At 40.5% G+C, this 25,040-nt stretch overlaps 1 protein-coding gene across 1 annotated transcript; it reads left to right on the plus strand.

Moving 5' to 3' along the window:
* The first annotated feature begins 396 nt into the window (after positions 1–396).
* Positions 397–17,127, plus strand: zc3h12b (zinc finger CCCH-type containing 12B). Its single transcript, XM_079508128.1, has 6 exons — positions 397–458; positions 7,238–8,045; positions 8,608–8,747; positions 9,983–10,217; positions 10,352–10,458; positions 10,547–17,127. Exons 2-6 carry the CDS (start codon positions 7,405–7,407, stop codon positions 11,956–11,958), a joined length of 2,535 nt encoding a protein of 844 aa, XP_079364254.1. The 5' UTR covers positions 397–458; positions 7,238–7,404; the 3' UTR covers positions 11,959–17,127.
* The last annotated feature ends 7,913 nt before the right edge of the window (positions 17,128–25,040 follow it).

The raw sequence follows: 25,040 nt of genomic DNA on the forward strand, positions 1-25,040 counted from the left end.
GACTGAGATTGAATGGCCAGTGTCAGTAGTCCCAGAAGAAATGTGGCTTTTTACAGTTTGATAATGACTGCACTTGGGGTTTTAGGGTGTCCATATTTATTTTGTTGCCCAGCCCATTCTCCAATGTTGGAGATGGATATAGACCTAATATAGTTTAAGTCAGCCACGCTTGAAAATCTTGTGTAACGGTCCCCAATTGTTTATTTTCTTTTTCTCTCCACTGTATATTACTGATAGTACAATGATGTTGGCTACACAGTCACTCGTATTATATTCACGCAGCCAGCCCAGGGAAACCCCAAGTTCTGGGATCAAATTGTTTTGAGCATTTATTTCGGGAGCTTTAGGTTGCGCTTTTCTATCCTATTATCTGGCAACCCCGGTCAAACTGCGACAGCAGCACAAATGGCAGCAGTGTAACGTTTGTCGCGGAGGGGAAGCACGATGACAGCAACAAGGTAGGATCCGCAGATTCCGCACCGTTATTACAAATCACAAGTGTGCTTTGGAATTATACGCGTTCTAGGTGACCAGGTTTAGAAAGAATCACCCGTTTTGCCATTTGTAGGGAACTGAAAGCAAGGGCACACTTTAACTTAAGTTTAAGTCACAGTCTCACAGAGATTGCCGATAATGTTAGCACAGGGCTAACTAGCCAACGTTAAAGCTAAATAACATTATCAATGTCAATGTTACCTTTTTGGATATCGAAAGTCAGCTGTTAAGTTGGCCTTTATAGCTAAATGGCTAGCTCATCTTAACTATTCTAGTAGATGGAGTGGCCTGAATAGCTGGTTGGTTTAGGCGCACTGACTAACATGTACGGCTGTGATTCAAAGAGAACACAGATGTAGGATTGTAGGAAGGATCATTTATTTGCTTAACTGATGGCTAGCTAACGTTTGCTAGGTGTTATGTCCAGCCAGGGCCTATATATCGATGTAAAGACAATTATCTAATGGTCACAACACATCCCACAAATGTGTCAAATATCGCAAGGATATCGGGGGGAAAAAGTGCATTAGCCCTATTGGGTTGATGATGATGCTGCTGACATCACTTGCAGGTTATGGCAGGTTTTTGTGTGATGCCCAGCATCATGAACTTATCACGCTGCTGTTGTGATATATAGTCTGAATCTCCGTCAGCCAATTTCGTGTCCATCGAATTTTAATGGACTGGGGGGCAAAAATGTTAAATCGGGGACGGGCCGGGTTCAATTGCGCAGTCATGCAGTTTGTAAGGTTACGTATGAATCATAAAGGGCTGACTCCATGGCTTTGATAATAACGGTACATTCATCTTTCTGCTGGGTTTCACTTGTTGTACCCAATCATTCTCAAAACTAAAACACGTACGTTTAGCATTAAAGCGTGTTTTTGAGACAAATCTCTGACAAACGTACATTTCTTCAACGTTTGGTCTGTTTGTTAGGGTTCTTCAGTAAACTACTTCACTTTTATACACCGAACAATATTCTATTGGAATACTGGAAGGCTCGCCTCAAAACACCAGGAAAACCCAGTCACCCCGGGCGTACAGAATAGATGTTCATTCATGTCACTTCAATATATTGCCCAATTCTAGTGGCCGATTGTACCTTTTGAAGGAGATTAAGAAACGTCTGAAGATGCTGTCTTATACAGTCCACCACAAGTCCCAATCAGACACGTGTAATGTAATAGACATGTAATAGACTAGGGAAGGAATTTGCACTGCCATTTAAAGGTATTTTTGTGGAATACTTCAGTCATAGCAGGGTGTTTCAATTGATTGTAACACGAGGCAGGGACCACTATACTCAACCTGGGGACTACTGTTTCAGGTGTGTGTGTGTGTGTCGAGTTAGTCTGTGTATTCTTGGCTATAGTGGTGAATTCTCATATAGCCTAATTGTTTGTTTTATCACTCCAAATTTCACTTATTTATCCTGAATCCTGTTCCTGTATGAGGTCAGAGGTCTCTCCTGATTGGATGAAATTGGTATACCCCCTTTTTTTTTTTTTTTTTTTTACATTAATCATCACCTGAACCAGACAACTAGCCGGACAACTATTCCACAATCTCTGAATGCTATAGAGTCTGGAACTACACCTTCCGAAATCCGAGTACTCAATATATAAATATATATTTACATATTATATATATGTAACATTATCTTTAGAGTTTATTTTTTGTATAAGCCGTAAGCTATATACAGTATGCTTAGATGATTTCTATTTATTTTAGGATAAATTTGTATAAATTTGCGACTGTAAAGATGAAACAGAAGTGGGGAGGAGGCTCCACTTCCGCTTTACTCATGATAGCTCTTCCGTTGTTCCAGGCTGTATGATGGAGACATTTGAAAGTTGCGAGAGGCAACAGTCTGGCAACACGAGACTACCTGAACCCTGGCATCCCTATTGTGGTGGGAACATTCACAGAAAATAGCAGATCTACAGGAGTTGTGAGCCACCTGTAGATTTGGCCTTTTAATGGAATAAATATTGTTGAAACTGCAGTATTGTCATAATAATACATTAGAGGGACTCTGGAATGCTATTCTGTGAGATATTGACACTGGTGTGCTAATGTATTGCACTCAGCCTTATGCTAAGTTACAATCGCAGCACACCAATATCACACAGTATAACACTCTTGTGTATTATTGGTTAATACATGTGTGTATAGGCAAATTGGCAATACATATGTTGGTAAATGGTGCATTTATATAGCGCCTTTAACAAGACTCTTTACATAGATTATGCATTACATTCACCCATGCGAATGGGTAACCATGCAAGGCACCAACAACTCTGGGGCAGCCCGGGTTCGAACTGGCAACCTTGCGGTTCCCATCCAGCCACTAAAAGTAATTAAATAAAAAACAGTATGAGGCACATCTCTCTCCTGATAGGTTATAGTAGGTCTGGTAGGTTATAGTGAATCCACCTACGATAAGCTTGTGCCAGTTGGGAACAGCGATACATACAGTGTAGTGTGTAAATGGACCACAGGTTTATTTACACAGTTAAACACTAAAGTAAACTCTGAAAATATATGGACAGACACAACATCTTGGCATCATCAGGAAAAGTATTCACGATGATGGCTTTGTATAAACAATAAGTTCTCATTATGTTTTGGGGTTTCTAGCTACAAATTAAGCACATTTTAACAATTTATTTTTTATTGGGGGCAGAGGTGGCTTAAATGTTAGAGGAGCGCCCTTGTTAGCTGAAAGGTTTGATTCCCCGGACCGGCTGGAGATATCTGGGTGGGGTTGGGGAAGTGAATGGCCACCGCGTACCTTCCACCCAACACTGCTGAAGTGCCCTTGAGCAAGGCACTGAGCCCTTAACTGCTCCAGACAGTGGAGCTGCTCAGTGCCCAGCAGTAGGCTATAAGACACTGGGTGGGGTGTGCTCAGTGTGCTGGTCAGCTCCCAGGTTGTACTGTCGGTCTGTAGTGTTTTCTGAAAATGAGAATCTGTGCACGGCAGCTTTCCCTGGGTAAATAAGAACAATCAATTAAGCAAATGGTTAAATCCCAGCCTAGATGAGTGACTTAGATAAAGCCTTAGAACACTGTTCTTGTCTTCAATTTCATTGAAGCTATATAGCCGATATGCTCGTCTCTCATCTCGTATAACAAATTGTTCTTTACACACACTTAGTACACAAAAAAGACCTGCACAACACATTCTCTGTTGTTCACTCTCATTAACTGCTTATCAACCACTCTCATTAACTGCTTCAACAGCCCAACAGGCTAGCCGTTTGTCTAATTTTAAATTGTTAGTTAGCAAAAGAAAAATAAGAATTGGTCACTTTATCCCTTGTCCAGCAGACCGGGGGGGGCAGCTGTACAAGGGGGGCTTAAGGGACCTGCTTCACTTGTTGCTATGAAACAGACCTGCACGTGCAGCCTGTGCATGTGGAAAGATAGTGTTGAGGCCTTGCTATGTCTAAGCATGTGAATGTGGAGGTGGAGGGAAAACGATTGGACTAGCCGTTCTTCATAGATGTGTCATGTAACCTGAACATGGCAGAAGCTTATGCTATTGTATATGCCATGGTGCTGTCAAGACCTTTCGATTTATAAAGAATGTCATGTCTGTCTTCTTAGGAAATGGAACGTGTGTCTGTCTTCTTAGGAAGTGTGTGCGTGTGCGTGTGCGTGTGCGTGTGCGTGTGTGTGTGTGTGTGTGTGCGCACGGCGTGTGTGCATGCACCGTGCGTGCGCACATGCGCTGGTCAGTACCACCATCGGTAGCCAAAATGAGGCAAATTTTGGTTTGCATGATTGCTGGCTCCAGACTTTTAGTGTGGAGTTCCACTGTAGGCCAAAATGTTCTGCATTTACTGGCTGCCTAGAGAGATGATGAGCTGTTTGTGTTAGTCGTGACTGGTAAAAGGGAGTTAGCTGATGACAGGGCTGTGTTGCTAGGCAACGCATGTAATGGGCTGAGCCTCTTGAAGCTAGAATGGTTGTATTTTACTTGCAGGCTGGGGGAAAGTAGAGCTTGGTTTTCCCAATGATGAATCCTAGTCACAGAAGTTTTATTACAAATGTTTACATATATATGCACAAATTAAAATCCCACAGAGTAGGTAGTCTGATTATTATTAGGGGTCAAGCCCGAAGGAGCACAGACCCCTTGTTGTTTTTGTAATGTTTTTTTGTGATTCCGCCATTTTTTGCAGTTCTGGCAGTTTTCCACGAAATTCGGCAATATGGTAGAGGGTCATGGGAAACGGTCAAGAACTAAAGCTCACAGTCATTCGTCAAAGGACCTTTTGACCTTTAGATCTCCCAATGATTTCCCAATGATATGATTGTATAGATAGGATTGATAAAGTATATCATCCACACCAGCGGTCCCCATACTTTATTGGCTGTGCACCCCCTGACCTATAGCTGACGCACCCCCCAGCGCAAAGTCTCGTTGTATTTGGCCCAAAATGAAACATTTTTTAATATGATTATGGCAAATAATCACAGAATGTCACTGCATCGAGAGACATGCAGCTGCTGTATACTCCCGCAGCTGCTCTATACATCTCCTTACAACAGTGGTTTACCGGATTTTGCCGTTTGTGCTGCTAAATAAGACGATAAAACAGCCATGCATTACCCTTTTCATGCCACGCACCATCTAGGAGGCATTCGTGCACCACAAGGGGTCACTGCACGCACCACAGTTTGGGAACCTCTGATCCACACTATCCATTTTCGTAGCCTGGTTAACCACTCCCCCTTGAAACCGCATTTCCATTAATTTGTGTGGAGTCTGGACCCTGCTAATGCATGGTTGGCTGCGGGAGTATAGAGCGTCGCAGTCCCGCCCCCTACCATGGACCAGGAAATGAATCCCAATGCATTTTTCCCATAGACATTTCATAAAGTATTTATTTAAAGACGGTTACACCGCGGACAAAGCCAACTCGAGTCGTGACAACTCATGACAACACAAACAATATTTTGGACCAAACAAATAATTACAAAGAAGAAAAACAACAAAAAAAGTGTTGTAACCTCCCGTTTTTTTCTTCTTTCTAATTATTTGTTCGGCCCAAAAAATTGTGTTTGTTGTCATGATTTGTCACGACTCGAGTTGGCTTTGTCCGCGGCGTAAACGTCTTTAAATAATTACTTTCTGAAATGTCTATGAGGAAAATGAACGGAGAATCATTTCCTGGTCCAGGATAGGGGGCGGGACTGCGACGCTCTATAGAGTTGACAGACAACCCCTTCTTCAGCCAATCAGCGTAAGAAAAGAAGTGACATCAATTACAGTCTCCAATCAGCTATTTAAAGGACTAATTTGTTAATTGTTTGATCTTCTTTCTCTCAAGTTCGGTCTGTGTTTCTATGGCTTATTACTGTATGCATATAGCTTTTTTGAGGGGCGCAAGCCCCTCCTATGGCCAGCTTTGTGTGTGCATGTGTACCCCATAGCAATGATTCGATTGGCTGAGGTCTTAAAAAGTGAAGATAAAAAGTGAGGAGTCCTTACCGGTTTGAATATATGAACACCAAATGATGTACAGTGTGGGACTTGTGGGTACTAGATTGAATAGATAGGTCGTATGTAGCCAATGTATTTTGAGATGTACTGAGTCTGGTCTCAGAGGCACTTGCCCATCGGGCAAGTAGTACAGGTCATGTTGTACTTCTCAGGTCATAGTCACTTAATTGCCCCGCCCAGTAAACAATCAAGTCATGACACACACCGATTAACATTAAATAGGAACATGTGGTAGCTCTCTTCATACATAATGCACCATTGAGAACAGTGTGCTTATTAAATAATACTGAGGTAGTGGGTTTAATCGCACATTTAGGCAACGTGCATTACACAGAAGGGAAGCTATATTATTATTATTATTAAGTCCTTACCGTTCAAAGAGAGATCAAAGCTTATTATTGATAGGCTATGCATTTTGAGGCAGGTGACCACTTGCCCGGGACATTCGTGATTCGTCACATGCTCCTTATATAGCCAATACAGAATTCATTCCATGTTGATCTGACCCTCCATGCCAAAGCGCCAGCGCTCACCCAGCAGTCTGCCGTCAACGAGGCGGATGTGTGCACGTGACCTCGCCCTTTCGAGTCCCTCGTGTGACTGAACTTCTTTCCCTTATTATTATTATTATAATTATGATTATTATTAAGTCCTTTGTACAAAAAGCTATACGCACACCAAAGTCCTTGTGGCGGTGTCGGCACACGGGAGAAAACTATAGAATCCAACGTTTCGGCGGTTAAGCCTTCATCAGGGAATGCCCTGATGAAGGCTTAACCGCCGAAACGTTGGATTCATTTTTGTCTTACCTGCTGTCCTAATAAAATATTGGCACTCTGGCTATTGGCGTGTGCGGCCACCTTCTTGTTTTTTCAAGATTTCCTCTATATTATTAAGTCCTTACCCGTTTGAAGATAGATCATAGCCTATTATTGATGCATTTTGAGGCAAGTGCTAGGTGCTCCACGGACCCCCACCCCGCCATTGTAACCACTGGCTGGCCCGTAATCAAGGTTCCTTTTAATCCACAATCTTGCCATTGTGCAGCAACATTGTGATCTGTTCTGTTGCATGTTTGAAAGGATTAGTGCATGTTGTAACTGAATGCAACAGATTTCCATTACATTATCTTTTCTAGTTTAATGAAACCATAACAAATAAAAATGTTTGCTTTGAGTGCGGGTCTACATTGCTAATTAGTACTTCTGTGTTTTGTACTTTCAGGTTTACGTAGTGTTTTGAATCCGTCCGCTCACAGAGGAGAGACCATATCACTTTGACCCTACACAGACCGCTTGTAGTGCTGAAGTCAACAACTGAACATGACACCTGGGCTGCTGTGGAGTTGAAAAAATCATGTGGTGGAAATCTCAGGTGGCTATGCAAACGTGATGTCAACATGGTCCATTGTGGAGAGGCTCAAAATGGAAAAACCCCCATGCAGGGAGGAGGCCATTGACTCAAGTGAGGCCCAGCATGGCTGTGGCGACTCTGAGGATGACAGTAGCTCGGATAGCGAGTCGGAAGAGCAGGCACAACAGCAGCTGCAGGTGAGCAACAGCGGCTACAGGAGGGGGGAGCCCTTTGTTGCCACGAAACCTCACCGACAGCTCTGTCGCTCTCCATGCCTAGACCGGCCCAGCTTCTCCCAGAGCCAGGGTAGCACTGTGCATGAGTTCCGTGTTGATGATACAAATGATGGACCGCCGGGGATCAAGCATGCTAGCGAACGGGACTACCAAACCAAAATGGACTTTGCCTTGAAGTTGGGATACTCAGGGGAACAGGTAGAGGCTGTGCTTCACAAGCTGGGGGCTGCTGCTCTCATTAATGATATTCTTGCTGAGTTGGTGAGGCTTGGTAACAAGATAGAGCCTGAAGTTCAAGCCAGCATCAGTACAGCCACAACATCCACTTGGACCCCCTCTGTTAAAGAGGTAGTTAGTCCAGAAGCATCCCTGGAAGAAGAATCGGTGGATGTTTTTGATAACCTCAGGCCCATCGTCGTTGATGCGTCAAATGTGGCGATGAGGTAAGACACTAACATTATGCACAATCATACTTCTTTACTTCAGTCAGAATGTATTGGATTAGGCGGCTGTTTGACACTTCCTTTTAACACATATTCTTTTCAGTAGACCATTACCAGTTGGTATTGTGTTGATGTATGTTCTTTAAAGTAGTTTGAAGAAGAGCAGTGTGCTCGCAACGTCGCTCATCCCCACTCGGGTGGTACCAAAAATAAATATACAAAAGGGAGCTGTAGGGCTGTATTTTGCGTGTCTTAAGTACCAGGTCTTATTACTTAACTTAAGACCTGGAGGCGTGGTCAATGCTCTTTGGCTACTCAGAATAGCCAAATGGCATTGATCACGCCTCCAGGTCTTAATTTAAGTAATAAGACCTGGTACTTAAGACACGCAAAATACAGCCCACAGTATGCAAACTTTTATTCTGTCCCTAAGTTTTGTAGTTTGAAGTTCAGCGCTTGCATTTAAAAGAAAATGGATGTGCACTTATTTTTTTTTATCCTCATTATATGTACTTTAAAGTAGACCATTTACATGTTGGTTTTGTGTTGCTTTGTTTTGTAGCCATGGAAACAAAGAAGTGTTCTCTTGCCGTGGTATACAATTGGCTGTTGAATGGTTCAGGGAGAAAGGACACAGAGACATCACTGTGTTTGTTCCAGCCTGGAGGAAGGAGCAGTCAAGGCCCGATGCCCCTATCACAGGTAGTAAAGCAAAGTTGTTTTTATTAAAGAAATGCAGTGCTTCTGCTTCCTGCAACCAGCGAAACTGACTTCCTCTTCAAAATAAGAGCCACGGTACCCTCACAAAAACATGCAGTAATCCTGGTCTCTAAACAAACTGCCTCCCCCTGGCCAGCCAGGGCGCCTGATGGAGGGGGAAAAGGAACTGGTTGGAATAACGTGTTCCTTCCACGCGCTACGTCCAACCAGGGACTCCCCCCTGTCACGTGTAAAGGAGCAACTTGGACACTCAGGCAGGAAGGAAGCATGAGTTCAAGTCCGTTGCTCTCCCCATGTCCCCCATATATGGGGACTAGGTTGGCGGAGGGTGTGTAGAGAGCCCAGGATCACATTAGATAATTGACACAGGGGTGAAAAAATGGGTTACAAAATCGAGGGATAAAAATGTAGTTAAAAAAAATAAAAATAAAAAATAAGATCCACTTGTAATGATTAGTCAACACTAGTCTTATTTACAGGACATAGATAGACATTAGTATGCGACACAAGAGCTCGTAATGGGGCTTGCTTCTTCCAGGGTGCCTGACTGTATGCACCGGAATGTTGCATACAGCCAGGATTCTCATGAAGTAAATTCCTGTCCCAGCGGCCCCAGCTTTTGGTACGCAAAAGCCACTCCATGCGTTTGATCTGCCGCACAGCATGCATTTTTTCCCTTCTTTTTAAACAAATTGTATTCAAAGAGTATGACATCATATTATGCAAGTTTCACAGAAAGAAAATACAACTCTTTGTTTTTATATTTTCTCCCACAACTCCTTTCCCAATCCTCCCCACCCACCCACCATCTTTCCCCACGAGGCCAGACATACAAACAACATAAATTATATACAGGTATAAAACCAATAGGTTGAGTACATAACTAAGATACAAAGAAAGGGATCACATGGTTACGTTCACAGAAATAATTAATAAACAACTTAAAAGGGGGTAAAATAAGAGACATAAAATTAATCACAGCATGCATTTTGACTCCCAGTTGTGTGCACCCCTGGTTATAAACCATGACACTCACGTGCATATGCAGTATGTAAAGCCAGCGGTACATGAATATGTTCAATGGATAAACAAGGGATTGGTTAAATAAATAGATGTTTATTATTTGAAATCTGAATTGATTGACTGAGCCCCGTGATCTGTGTCCCATGACTACACATACGACTGATGTATTAAACCTGTTGAAACATCTCTTACAGATCAAGACATTTTACGCAAGTTGGAAAAAGAAAAGATTCTGGTGTTCACCCCATCTCGAAGAGTTCAGGGAAGGAGAGTGGTTTGCTATGATGATCGCTTCATAGTGAAGCTGGCTTATGATTCTGATGGAATTATTGTATCAAATGACAACTACAGGGACTTGCAAAATGAGAAACCGGAGTGGAAGAAATTCATTGAGGAGCGCCTACTTATGTACTCATTTGTCAATGACAAGTAAGCAATCATAGTCCATTATGTTCAAGGCAGCGTCACTCTTAAAATTATAACAAATTGTTTGAGATTTGTGTGGCAGGGTTGACATTAAGAAGCTGGCATTTAAATGACAAGTAAAACTCTTTGTCTTCTAGGTTCATGCCCCCTGATGATCCTTTAGGAAGACATGGCCCAAGCTTAGAGAATTTCCTCCGTAAACGTCCCGTTGTGCCAGAGCACAAAAAACAACCCTGCCCCTATGGTAAGTTAATTAAATAACCTGCTATTTGTCAGTATAACTATTTGGTACTTTGGGTAACTATTAGTTTGACTCTTTTCCTTTTAAACAGGGAAAAAGTGCACATATGGACACAAGTGTAAGTACTACCATCCAGAGCGTGTGAACCAGCCTCAGCGCTCTGTGGCTGATGAACTGCGGGCCTTTGCTAAGTTGTCTGCAGTGAAGACGATGAGTGAAGGGGCTTTGGCCAAGTGTGGTGCTGGCCAAGCGGGTGTAAGCAGCTCTGAGGCTAAACGTGTGCCACCCAAACGTCAGTCTGACCCCAGCATTCGCTCAGTGGTCTGTGAGCCAGAAGAGGCACCATCTGGTAGGAAGCCTGAGACAAATTTTGTGCCTTCCCTTGTGTCAGCTCTCAGTGTGCCCACCATGCAGCCTAGCAAGAGCCATGCAGCGGGGGCCTTGAATACTAGATCAGCCAGCAGCCCGGTGCCAGGATCAATGCAATTCATACAGAATTCTCTGGAGCACATGTCCAGTGTACATTACCCACCCATTTTAGTTACCAACAGCCATGGCGCCTCTATCACGTACAATGAACAGTTTCCCAAGTATGACTCCCAAGTTAGTGACCATGGATATTACTCTCTCCATAGTGACTTTTCAAATATGAGCACGAGCAGCATGCATGTTGACAGTTTCTGTAGCATGGAGCACGAGCATGGTGTGTATCACAGAAATCCTAGCCGTTGCCATGAAGCTTGCCTCAGCCAATCAAACAGTGACCCATTTTCCTCTTATGGAGATCAGTACAGTATGGACAGTAGCCTAGAGGAGAGCATTAAGGGGCAGCAGCAATCTTCTGCACAGGCAAGGATTCAAGCTTTCTCCCGTGGATTTCATCGTGAAGCACTGGCAAGTGTTCAGAGTTATGGACCTGAGGAACCTAAGCAGGGCCTACGTAAACAGTCTATAGCTCATCTTGCACCACATATCCAGCACATTGCAGTAGGAGCGAGGTCCAGCTGCCCTGGAGACTATCCCTTAACACAGAATGTCCTTCCACCTTTATCCTCACAGCCTACACGCTCTCTTGGCATGACACGCATGGACAGCATATCAGATTCAAGATTATACGAGAGCAACCCTATGAAACAGAGGCGACCGCCACTGTGCCGCGAGCAACATGCAAGTTGGGACCCTCTGCCATGTGGAGCCAATGAATCCTATGGATATCACTCGTACCTACTTAGTAACAGCCTGATGCCATGTTGCGAAAGGGTGATGGTCCGTAGCATGCCTGATAAAATGGAGCAAATTTGGAACTCGCCATGGGAGAATGCATCCATTTCTGAACATCAAGAACGGCACGTCATCCCCGAACACCAGCATCAAACATATCGTAACCTCTGCAACATTTTTCCTGCTTATGTTGTACATTCTGTCATGGAGAAGAACCCTCATTTGACAGACCCACAGCAACTTGCTGCTGTAATTGTTGCAAAGCTGAGGTCGTGTCATTGAACCATTAACAGAATCTCAAACATGCAGAGATCCAGCAAGGAAGGAATGGTACGATAATTTCAATGGTAGACATAATGAGATGTCACCTGTTACTACTCTGGCTATTTAAGCCAGAGGTATTTAGATAAGGACCTATATGGTAACTTTAGTCACTTATTTGATGTTGGCTGTATGCACAACATCTCATGCCCTCAGGAGTTGATCTTTTTTATGTCTGGTGAGTGGCACTGAGCATTGTGATTTCAAATCATTAAGTCAACATATTAGTAAACTGTCCTCAGTAAATTACGTCGAAATCTTAGATATTTCACACACAAAATCTATTCTTGTTAAATGTGGTGCATTTGATACAAGATAATGGGATTTTAAACCGGATTCATAACTCATTAATAATATCTAACCTGAGCAAGTGCTGCTCTGTAATGTATTCATTAACAATCATTTACATAAGGTTTCATGCATTTTTCTAATATCCATGTAATTTTGAAGATGCAAGATGATGTGCCAGTTTTGGCATTGCTATACAAATGGGAAAACAATCAATACTCAAAATCAATACAGAATCTATAGTGCGGTGTTTCATTTTTATCAAGCCAATGTGTATTCAATTTCATCATGACCCAAGCTTACAGCCATGGCACCTCTGTCACACAACTAACTAAACTAAACTACATTTACCTTTTGAAATTTGACCTGGATGAAAATGTATATATATATTTTACATAGCTCTTGTTCAGGTTATTATCAATGTATTATGAATTAGTTCTAAAGTGTTACCGGTACACTTTAACTATAGATATATTTGCGTAGGTCTGCCACTGCTGTAAATAATATTTGTGACTTTTTTGTGCAGTGATTTTTCCGAGACGAGTCAGTGGGAGGTAAGTGCATACCTCAGAGCATGAACTTTGACATTTAATGGCCTTATATCTGAATGACCTCACGCTTTAATCATTGTCTATAATGGAATTCAATGAAGATCTTTGTCATTGAACCTCCTCCTTTGAAATGTAAAGCACTAGCTCAGTGTCTAAAAAAAAAAAGATATATTTTCTCAGTCTCACTTCACAAAACTATTTTGGTAGAACTTTTAGTGCACATAACAAGCCCAAAAGAGATTTGACTTGTATACCTGTGCACACATCTATGTACATATAATTCACACGATAAGCCATGATTTCAAAGACATTTATAAGCTGCTAAATGATGCCAAAAAAAGAGAATTGTCAAGTGTCAGTATTCTACAGAACTCTTGCATTTAAATTCAGAAGATTGATCAGATTAACGTAGAAACTTTGCATCAGTGTTCGGGAAAGTTACAGTTGTCGGTTTGCTGATTTCACTATAGATGCTACATTTAGGATTTCAATTATATATATATATATATATATATATATATATATATAGTTTTGATAATGCTTTCTACTATCGGAAGTGTAATACAGGTATGTTTGTTTCAAACAGGCGCTTCATGTACTGTGTTTAATGGTACCGTTTTAAAGCTTCATTGTGTGATACTCAGCTCTACGACAAACAGGGGGAATTAGTTATTACTTTCTGCACAAATACAGATTGTTGTAACAGCCACTTACACTAAATATATTGCAGTTATTATCTCATGGGTTGAGCAGGTTTTAAAGAGAGAGAGAGAGTGAAGTGCCAAGATGTTTCAAATAATCTGGCTGGAGCCTGATTTCTTATAGGGCCGGATTTTGCCAACATAGTATAGAACTGCAGAAATTTGTTAATACAAATGAAGTGCACTTTTTTTCATTTATTGCTCAGCCTATGGGCAGAAGGCAAAGTGATTTTTGGTGTACAGCGGTTGATAAGACATTTGAGTTGAATTTGAAAGAAGTTATGTTGTTTCTACAACTTGCAGTTCTGAAATAAAAAATTGTCGTTTTAGCACCAACATGAGGCCAATTGGTGTATTTTCAGTGGTGAGACATTGAACCTACCAAAGTTTGGTAACTACCATTTCAGAATTTTAGGTCCAATAGGGTGCGACGGAGGTTGTGGACAATATTAAGTTTAAAACGTAAATATCTCAAAAGGTGTAAAGAATATTGGAAGAAAAATACAAGCACATGTTTCCCGATGACACCAGTTGTTTTGACACTAATAATAAATAGGTGCAATAACAGTAGTCTGGTTGCCTAAAGGCACATTAATGATCACCATTAAAATCGACAGTATGTGCTATATTTTTATATACAAGTGGGACATTAGTATAGTTTGACAGACAAGTTGCTAGATTCCTAGTTAAGCTAACCCTAAGACCTGGGATGTGTTAAATATGGTAGCCTAATACAAATACTTTGTTTTTCAATATATATGTAGTAAATTTGAAAATAAAAGAATACAGGATATCCTCCCAGAGTCCCAGGGGATCTCAGTTTTCTGACTATATCAGTCGGAAACCAGAAATTACCAGCTATAGACACCTCTGATTTGGCAGTATATATTTAGTAAAAATCCTATATGTAGTACATTTAAGTTGATAATTGTAACTTGGACATGCTTTGTGTGTATGTACTTGCCCTGAACTTTGAGATTGAGTATATAAAGACTATTGGAGTGGCTTTACTTGGTGCATCAAGGTTGCACCATGTAAAAGTGGCCATGCCAGGTTAAATTGTCATTTTGCATTTAAAGGGTAATACCACAGGACTCAGGACTCAGGTATTCCTATCCCCTAAAACAGTTGAGGTATATTATATTACTGAACACAAATGCCTTGTATTGCCAGAAATGTAACGGAGACATTTAGCCCTGTTTAATATCTGTCATATCATACCCATATACTGTACTTACTACTTTGTATAGCTCCATTGAGAATCAACTGCCAAAAATTACTAGGCGATCGTTAACGGTTAAGCAAAGTAAGGATCCGGTTGAGCTACTTTAAAGTGGAAATGACACTGTTGTAAATGCGTAGACTCATTCTGCAACGGCTGTTGTTTATTGTCGATGGAGCAGCACAGGGCCCAACCACATCTTGATGATGTAACATCGAATATCTATAGGGGAAACACTTTTAAACTGAGTGTGGTTTTACCTTTTAAGACTGGCCTGGGTCTCATTGGGTGTTTTTGTAAAAAATGTATCTTTCCTTTTATGGTTGGAGGACAACCAATGTCAAATAACGCATGTAAAGAGAATTCAACTATGTATGTGATTTGAATGTCATTTTTTTTGCCCATAGCTGGGCATAGCTGACATTGTTTTTCATGAAATAAGACAAGGACACATTGGGCCTCGTCTTCATGAGAAGTTACAGAAAACTGCCTAAATGTTTCTTCCTGTGAAACAATCGGTTTGCAAGACTGCTGTCAAGGTTGTTTCTGACATTTGACTTAAAGTTTGCGTGCCATATTTTTTTAACACTGCATTCTCTTGAGAATGTTGAACTTTAAATGACTGCTAAAGAAACACAATGGAAAAAAGAAAAGAATATAGGCTACAGTGTAATTTATAAAATATAGTATATCATATGTACAGTGTGGTACACACACATACTCTCTCACACACACACACACACACACACACACACACACACACACACACACACACACATTCAAGATGGTTGCTGATTCAGATGACCTATACTGAAATAGACTTCTATTCAGTGAACATATTTATTTTTTGAGGATATTTATACTTGTTTCCCCCAAGTGATAACCATTAGGAGCAGTCTATTGCATTGGTGAAATCAGAGTGCCAGTTTTGACTCTTTGGTAATCATTGTACAATAATTGAAGCATCTGATTTGCAAATGTGTGTAAGGCCATATTTGGTGGCTATTTGCATTTAAATAAAGACACAAGAACGGCAAAAAGTAACCAACTCCAGCTACTCATTAATCACAGACGTAACACTGACCATTTTCTTCTGGTAGCAAAGGTTTTTCTCTAGTACTAACCAAATTAAATGCTTAGTGCACAGTTAACACCAAGTCCTGCCCACAGACTTGTTCACTTTTGCACAAATGACTTTAATTACTTTAGACTACAAAAGAAAAGCATTGTGATCTCACCTGGGTCATAGACAGTGTTATCACGTTTTATATACTGCATTTGTCCTCTTTTTAAAGGTCGAAATGAAAGCAGGGACCGTGGCTCATATTCCCCATTTTAACCGTTGAAGTGCCGCAAACAACTAAGCCACAAATGTCTAGAATTGACTTTTGCTTGTTGATACAAATTGTATCTATAACTTGATTGTAAAAAATATGAAATGTATAGTATGATCATTTTATTTAAAGGGGGGGGGGGGGAAATCAATGCTATAATGTTTGTGACACTGTGTGTCACTGGGAGTAGCCCATTGGTATGTACTAATTATTATGGGTACAGTAGTTTATTTCCAGGGACATTTACATGCTACAGTATGTTTAAGTGCACAGATACCCTGTGTGCAGCTGTTAGCATGGTGTCCTCTCTGTACAGTCATGTGTACATATATAAGGTTATCTGTAAAAGTAAACGGTGAATTACTTGCATTGTAAAAAAACAAAACAAAAGGTATGTGTTGTACGCTGTGCACTATGATCTAAGTGCTATTTCCTCACTCAATTGCCACATGTCTGCTTTACACTATATTGGTAGTATTGTCAATATCTTTGAATATATTTCAACTAATAAAACATGCCAAAGTTATTGCTGGGTTGCATTATCAAGCGTAATTGTCTGGGTTACAACTCATGACATGCTATATATGAATAGCACTTTTATTCTGAAAGATGAAGGATGCTGCTCCACATACGTAGTACAATGGTATGAAAGCTATGAATGCACTTTGCAAGTTAATTGAATGTTTGGCATTTACATTGATGTAGAATATAACCCTGTTGATAAAGCAGGTATGTCTTGAGTCCAGTTTTCATGTTCTTTCAAATGAACAGCATTTAGCCTTTTGCTGTGAGCCTGGCTTTGTGGTAATAGTGATATTTTACGTTAGTTAATTATGACTAACTTTTTAATACTGAATCAACTTTAGGTCTGACTCGGTTTGATGCTGACCAAAAGCAAAGTGATTTTGATGTGTATCTTGGTTGTAAAGGCAATTAGCTATAATAAATGTGCTTTTGACTTTGCACTTTTGTGAGCTACAAAGTCAGTAATTTAAATGCAGTTATTTTATTTTATATCTGAAACCTACAAACAAAACAATTGTGCTATTGTAAATTGAAAATGTAATTCCTATACCATTGTATATCTTTTACATGAATGAAATTTGAAGTACACAGCAAAAACAAGATTGTTGAAGGGACATGACACATGATAGAAGAAGCTTTATTTAGCTTTGTTTAATGGGGGTTGTATGTAGAACACCATCCAAGTCCTGTATAACTATTACCCACAGCCAGTGGGATAGAAAGGGTTGCATCAACGAGGGCTCAGAAACACACCTCCGTTCATGTGCTTCATCAACACAGATTATGAGGATTCAATGTTTGGAACTATACTCTGGGCTAGTGTTTGGAACTATACTCTGGGCTAGTGTTTGGAACTATACTCTGGGCTAGTGTTTGGAACTATACTCTGGGCTAGTGTTTGGAACTATACTCTGGGCTAGTGTTTGGAACTATACTCTGGGCTAGTGTTTGGAACTATACTCTGGGCTAGTGTTTGGAACTATACTCTGGGCTAGTGTTTGGAACTATACTCTGGGCTAGTGTTTGGAACTATACTCTGGGCTAGTGTTTGGAACTATCAGATTCAATGTTTGGAACTATACTCTGGGCTAGTGTTTGGAACTATACTCTGGGCTAGTGTTTGGAACTATACTCTGGGCTAGTGTTTGGAACTATACTCTGGGCTAGTGTTTGGAACTATCAGATTCAATGTTTGGAACTATACTCTGGGCTAGTGTTTGGAACTATCAGATTCAATGTTTGGAACTATACTCTGGGCTAGTGTTTGGAACTATACTCTGGGCTAGTGTTTGGAACTATCAGATTCAATGTTTGGAACTATACTCTGGGCTAGTGTTTGGAACTATACTCTGGGCTAGTGTTTGGAACTATACTCTGGGCTAGTGTTTGGAACTATACTCTGGGCTAGTGTTTGGAACTATACTCTGGGCTAGTGTTTGGAACTAGACTCTGGGCTAGTGTTTGGAACTATACTCTGGGCTAGTGTTTGGAACTATACTCTGGGCTAGTGTTTGGAACTATACTCTGGGCTAGTGTTTGGAACTATACTCTGGGCTAGTGTTTGGAACTATACTCTGGGCTAGTGTTTGGAACTATACTCTGGGCTAGTGTTTGGAACTAGACTCTGGGCTAATGTTTGGAACTATACTCTGGGCTAGTGTTTGGAACTATACTCTGGGCTAGTGTTTTGAACTATCAGATTCCCAATGGTAAGCTTTACTTCCGCATTCTAACTCTGAACACACCAAAAACACTTTACAAATTGGTAATACTCATATTAAAGGTATATTCAGTGATTTGACTTAATTCAAATATCACTTATTTTTTTTCTTCTGGATAATCCTCCCTACTATAGAGTGTGCTGACCATATAAGGAGTTCCTCCCTGTCCCCAGTGAGCCCCTGGGGTAAAAAAAACCCTAGTTTTGGTGGCGGGTGGCAAAACCTTCATCCAATCAGGATGAGAGGGGCCTTCCTCCAATCATGATCGAGTGGGGGCGGGCCTTGGTGCACATGCTGTTGGCCTGTTGCACTTCCCCCCCACTGTAGAGCGTGCATGTGCACATTTTGTTACCGGGGCGGACTGGGTGGTTTTCCAAATCACCCAAATCACTGAATGCTCCTTTAAATAATATTGAGTATTATATGAATATTCTTAGTCTACATGATTCGCCATTGCTGTAAAATAATTGGCCCATAAACGGACATGATGCAACTCTATCTCAAAGGCTCTGGGTATAACTGTCCCAGGACATGATGCAACTCTATCTCAATGGCTGGCTCTGTGTACAACTGTCCCAGGTTTCCAGAAGGTGGCATACCTGTTTGGATTCATTTTCCCATTGCTTCATTTGATTGGCTCGTCAGCAGTTTTGAACTGAAAACATGTGAAGGTGTCAATAAACCGGAAAAATAAACTTGTATGCCACCCTCTGAAAACCTGGGACTACAGTTACTATGCAGAGAAACTATTACCTACAGATCAATTCTGTGTTGACAACATGCTTATAATCAAGCGTGTTTTAGTAGCATTTGTAATTTAAAGCCTATACACCTGCTACCTTCATTGTGTATGCAGGTAGTAGTAGTCTTGACATTATTGCAGAACATTTTCAAAAGCATACCATTGTGTGTTTGATTACTGAGGGATCATTCATTTCAGTACAGAAAATTAACTATACTGTAAATCAACTTGCAGACAGCAAAGACTTGAAACTTGCTTGAGATAAATAATCCAACACAGTGCACTTTGTTGTGCAATAGAGTCTACATTGTACACTTAAGAAACTGGATCAGAACCATCTGGTGGAGATTTTACGAAATAAAACTACAGTTGTATATCACTCACTGTTGTTAGTTTGTACTTACAGTAGATCTATTCTTATACAATACATACTTATTACAGTACTCATTGGCGATAGATGTATTAATTGACTAACATTGTTTTATTGATAGACTGCATGTTAAGTCATTCATTCAGAGAGACGGTGCCAGATGCCTAGTGTCAGAATCGAACCTCTATTTTCTTTGTCATTCTTCTGTATCTTTGGTTTGGTTCTTGACCTGGTTCTTACCTGTACTTCTGTGTTTCAATCTTAACTGCTAACGCTGCTATGACACCTGACTCCTTTACTCCCAATAAAGGTTTCTTATATAATATTGTTGATGATATATAAAGTTAAAGTTTTTTTTGAAAGTTTATGTAGGCTTCATGTTCTATATATATGACCATGATATGGATCTTTCAAACTGTCATGAATTGTGTTTGTAAAAGAGTGATATAAAATGGTGTGTCTATTTATTTATGTTGTTACAAGCTGCAGAAGTATATTGTAATCCACACTGAATGGAAAAATTACTTTTATAGACCAAAAATATACGACTGATTATTTGAGTCTGTTGACTCAAACAAAATGTAAGTCTTAATGACAAAATGTGTTTCTTGTAATAAATAATGTATAATTATGTACTGTTCCCTTTATTTAACACATTTTCCTTTCCTACACTCATGCTAGCCTATCCTATGCATAGAATCAGCAATGCATTGTGTGTTTGTGCATTCATATTCTCACGGCAGACCAGTACAATTTCCTTCAAAGTTGGCACAAATAGAAGTCATGTCATGGGTCTGACCTTTGAACAGGCTATACCTTTCATGCTTGTCATATAATTTATAATTTTTGCTTAAACAGCCAGTTTGTCCCAGATTTTGGCCACAAGGGCGCCTGTCCAGTGTCCTGTGTATGTGTTGACAAACAACCTACATAAGGACCTACTGTGCAGGCCCCACATGCTTGTGTCTGAGACGCATTCACCCATGCACATGACTCATGGACAGAAGTTTGGACAATGGACATCACTTTCAAACACTGTCATTAAATACGACAACAGTATGCCTTCAGTATGCCTTCGGCATATACTCAATTTGCAGGCAGTATATCTCTATTGAGTTCAAAGTTACTGTTACAAACTTTCTCATGTTAAGGACACCCACATTTATATGTATTTGGCCGTGGACCCACATCTGAAAAATCTTTTAGCTTTAAAAAAAAGATATATATTCAAAGATTTGCACACATTTTCACAACTTTTCAAATATAGCAGATCTACAAGGCATAGTATGGCACAAAGTGAACTTGTATATCTGCTATTTTTGAATAGACATTTTTGAGAAGTCAAAATTTAACAGCCAAAATATAAAATATGTTAAAATGACGCTTGCAACTTATTTTGCAGGGTACCCCCCCGGCCCAACTCCCCAAGGACCCCACTTTGAGAACCAATGTTATGAATAATGTGAGCTTTATGAGAGAGATGGGATACATCTAAGAATGATTTGACACTCATTTCATTTCTAGACATATGGATGAATTTGTTGTCAAACCATGCTCATCATGACCATTTACAGTTGGGACTATAGGAGGCAGATTTGTGGGCCATACAATACATGTATGCTTCTCTCTGTGCTAACAGCTGAACTGCCATGAACCCACACCCCATACAGACTGTTGGATTACACTCGAAGGTGATGGAACAGCTGAGTGGAGGACCAGCAGGCACGTGACAGGGATGCCCGGCCCAAAGGGTGCCTGCTTGCTCCTCATGCATTAAAGGAAGTTCGGGGCTCTCCCAAGTTTGGCAGAGGGAGAGTAGCGCCCAGGATTACAGCTTAGGCAATTGGCACCGGGTGAAAAATGGGTTACAAAATCATGGGATATGTAGAGTTACAAAAAAAGTAGTTCTGGTTTTTCTTTTTAATTATTATTATTATTAGGCCTATTATTATGGATATGTAATAACAATAATAATTTGAAAATAAAGAAGAGGATCCAAGGCACTGGACCCTGACGAAGGCTGATTGCCGAAACGCGTTGGTCCGCCCTTTTTGTAATGATCTTTGCCATGCCTTAAACTTATAATAAAGGCTTTTTTCACCTCACTGGAACAGAGTGCCTTGGATCCTCTTCTTTATTTTCATGATTTAACCTCGCCAACGAGCACCTGTATTCAGTTCAACAAACAAAGGACCACGGCAGCGCTCCCTTCTTCTATTCAACGATAATTATTTGTTGGTGAAAATAAGAACAAATACAAAGGTCCACATAAGGGCTCAATAGCCTGCATCTAGCCCGTGCACACTATCTGCTGGTTAATTTGAGTAACTGCTCTTAGAGAACATTTACACTCATGCATGCCATGAGTGTAATGGAAAGTCAATGGCTTTATGAAACAGAAAATCATGCTGAATTAATGACAGAAACATTATAAGTTGAGTAATCATTTATTAAAGTTAAAGAAAGAGCACAAACCTATAGAAAATCAAACCTATAAGTGAAAATCAAGGGTCACTCTACAACATTGTTGCCACTATTCCACACTCACTCCAGAGGGCCACATTGCGTATACTGTTGGGCAGAAACTTCATACTTCATCATTCTATGTCACACACAGGAGCAAAAATATTTTTCATTTCATTTCATTTCAAATGCATTTAGTTATACTTATGTTTATGAACTTAAATACTTACTTAAATACAAATGGACAAATGGACATAAAAAAGACAATACATTTTAAAGTCATTAAGCTATACTAATATCGACTGAAGTAATTCAATTAAACTTTGGCTGCCGCATTTTGGACAAGTTGTAATCTGTCAGTCCAGAAAAAAAGTGCATTGCAGTAATCAAGCCGAGAAAAAACAAAGGCGTGGATCAGCGTTTTTGCATCGTCCAATGACAAATAGGCTCTGATTCGTGCAATATTTCTAAGGTGAAAAAAGGCAATCTTGGTAACATGAATATGTGAATTAAAATTAAATTCAGAATCAATAATGACCCCCAAGTTATTTACTGTACTGTTACTTTCTACAGTCAGGTTGCCAAGTCTGCTTATTATTGATTCTTTCTGCTCACTAGAACCGATTATGAGAACTTCTGTCTTATCCTCATTTAGCTTCATCCATCCTCATCCAGCATTTAAGGCTATGATAGGAGGAATTTACTATTTAGTACAACTATTAGTCAAGCTACTCATTATTATTGCAATATACATCTGTATTTCCAGGTGCACTAACCAAATATTTGTGATAGCTAACCACTGCACAACTCTGGAACCCCACTACAGGTATACTGCGGAAAGTAGAAGACCCTGAAGTAGGTGAGCTGAAGTCTGTGTGTGAAATTGCCTGTTGAGTTTATTATAAATTAGTCTAAGCAACACACAATGGGTATATACAGTATAACTACATGCATGTATGTACTATACATTATCTGTAGTTGGAGAGAAATCCACTTAATTTACCTCTACCCAAGTATAGTTTACAGGAAGTTATCTGTGATTGTCTGGCCATATGAAACTACATCTTTTTATAGTTCTAATGCTTCTCACCAAAAGTTATTAGGCTAATTGTGATATTTTACTGCTTAAAATCTTGAAATCAATTTTACTAACTGTCCCCTCCCTGTTACGCTGATGCAAAGCCACCTGTAAATGTCCCCCGACTATTTCTCTAGCCAAATGACTTCAGAAAGTAGCATATATTTTTGAGCGGAAACCCTACACAAGAAGAAATATAAGTATCACTGTTTAAGTATCACCTTTTTCAATGTTTAGGTTGCATTACTGGTGGTAATAACATTTTCATAATTCTGAAAATATGGTTGATAAATATATTAAAATCTTACTCTGTGTTCACAATGTGAACCCAAAAGGCTTTTGACAACGTGAACCACTACTGGTTAACAAGCTAAAAGCAATTGGTTTTGATAGCACATCAGTGAGCTGGATGCACTCCTACCCGGAGGGGAGAGAACGGAACACTGCCCCCCCCCCCCCCAGTGAGCCGTGGCGTTCCACAAGGAAGCATACTAGGGCCTTTACTGTTCCTAATATATGTAAATGACATGACATGAAATGAAATGAAATGATTACTATATTTACCCAGGGTATCTGGGCTAAGCTCAAGAACTTGTTTCCAGCCAGGCCCTGCTCATAGAACATTTCATCGTAGTGGTTCAATGCCTTGTTCAAGGACACTTCAGCGGTGGTAATTTTAACGTGACGGACCGCTGATTCGAACTGGCGACCTTCCGGTATCAAGACCGCTCCGCAATCCGTTCGGCCACCGCTGCCACTTACATCAGCTTGGTAAATGGTGCATTTATATAGCGCCTTTATCCAAGGCGCTTTACATAGATTGTGCATTACATTCACCCATTCACACACACATTCATTCATACACTGATGGCGGCGGAAACCATGCAAGGCACCAATCAGCACATCGGGAGCAATTAGGGGTTCAGTGTCTTGCTCAAGGACCCGGGTTCGAACTGGCAACCTTGCGGTTACCATCCAGCCACTCTACCCCTGAGCCACCGCCGCCCCAGCTTGTGACTGCAACTTGTTCCTGTTCGCAGATGACTCAGCACTGCTGGTCTCGGACAGGAACAAACTGCAGTTCAGCTCTGAACTCGGTAGAATCTGCACCTGGCTCGCTGATAACAAACTATCTTTACACCTGGGAAAAACTGAATCTATTCTCTTTGGATCAAATAGTAATCTCAGCAAGGCAGACGGCTTTTTGGTTAGAGTGGGTGACAATATTATCATACAAAAAGATGAAATTACCTACCTAGGTAAAATGCCACTAAAATGTGGAACGCCTTACCAACAGTCATTAAGACATGCAAATCCCTTGACTCCTTCAAAACCACTCTCAAAGGGCATCTACGGACGGCTGCAATTGGAAACTGGCCCCCGTAAAATCTGAAAACCCCCCACACACCCACCCACCCCTTTTCCCCCTCACTGTAGGCTATATGTTTCTTTTCCCTTTTTACCTCCTTTATGATGAATTCCTGTTCTGTACGTCTCTAAATGTTTTGATGAATTGAACAAGGTGGACCCTATTGTAAACAAGTGTAATGCTTTATTGGGTCATCCACTCACAGTTAACAGTCTTTGTATTGAGTTGTGCTTGAAATGTACTGTAATTCGGCAAAAATATTTCAATCAATCAATCAATGATACCATATTCTTCATTACATGAGGAGTAGGCTAATGGCCATCTTTAGCATAAATGTCCCAGCTGTTATGTCCAACATTGCCCCCCCCTGTTACAGTGTCAATTGATTATATATGGAAAGATTGGAATAATGCATTAAGCTGGACAAATATGTTTTTCTGACAGCTGAACATGCCCTCTTTCAGATTTTTTTTCCCCCTGTAAAAATATATTTTGTTTTGAAAAATTACCAGGCTGAAATGGCACCGAATAGTAGGCTAGGAATGACCTACTTATCAGATTTTGTATAGCGTTCCAGTTCCAGTCTCATTTTCTCTCTCTTTTTTGGTTTTGTTTATTTAATCAGTGTGTATGATTATCCTGTAGCTTATCCTATTGAGTAGGCGGCCTGTGCCTGATT

The sequence above is a fragment of the Electrona antarctica genome (genome assembly GCF_951216825.1).
Source record: "Electrona antarctica genome assembly, chromosome: 8".
Lineage (NCBI taxonomy): Eukaryota > Metazoa > Chordata > Actinopteri > Myctophiformes > Myctophidae > Electrona > Electrona antarctica.

Coding starts and splice junctions, on each gene's coding strand:
- zc3h12b (XM_079508128.1), top strand. CDS start 7,405: ATGTCAACATGGTCCATTGTGGAGAGGCTCAAAATGGAAAAACCCCCA. Junction 8,046..8,607: donor GCGTCAAATGTGGCGATGAG/GTAAGACACTAA, acceptor TTTGTTTTGTAG/CCATGGAAACAAAGAAGTGT. Junction 10,459..10,546: donor AAAACAACCCTGCCCCTATG/GTAAGTTAATTA, acceptor CCTTTTAAACAG/GGAAAAAGTGCACATATGGA.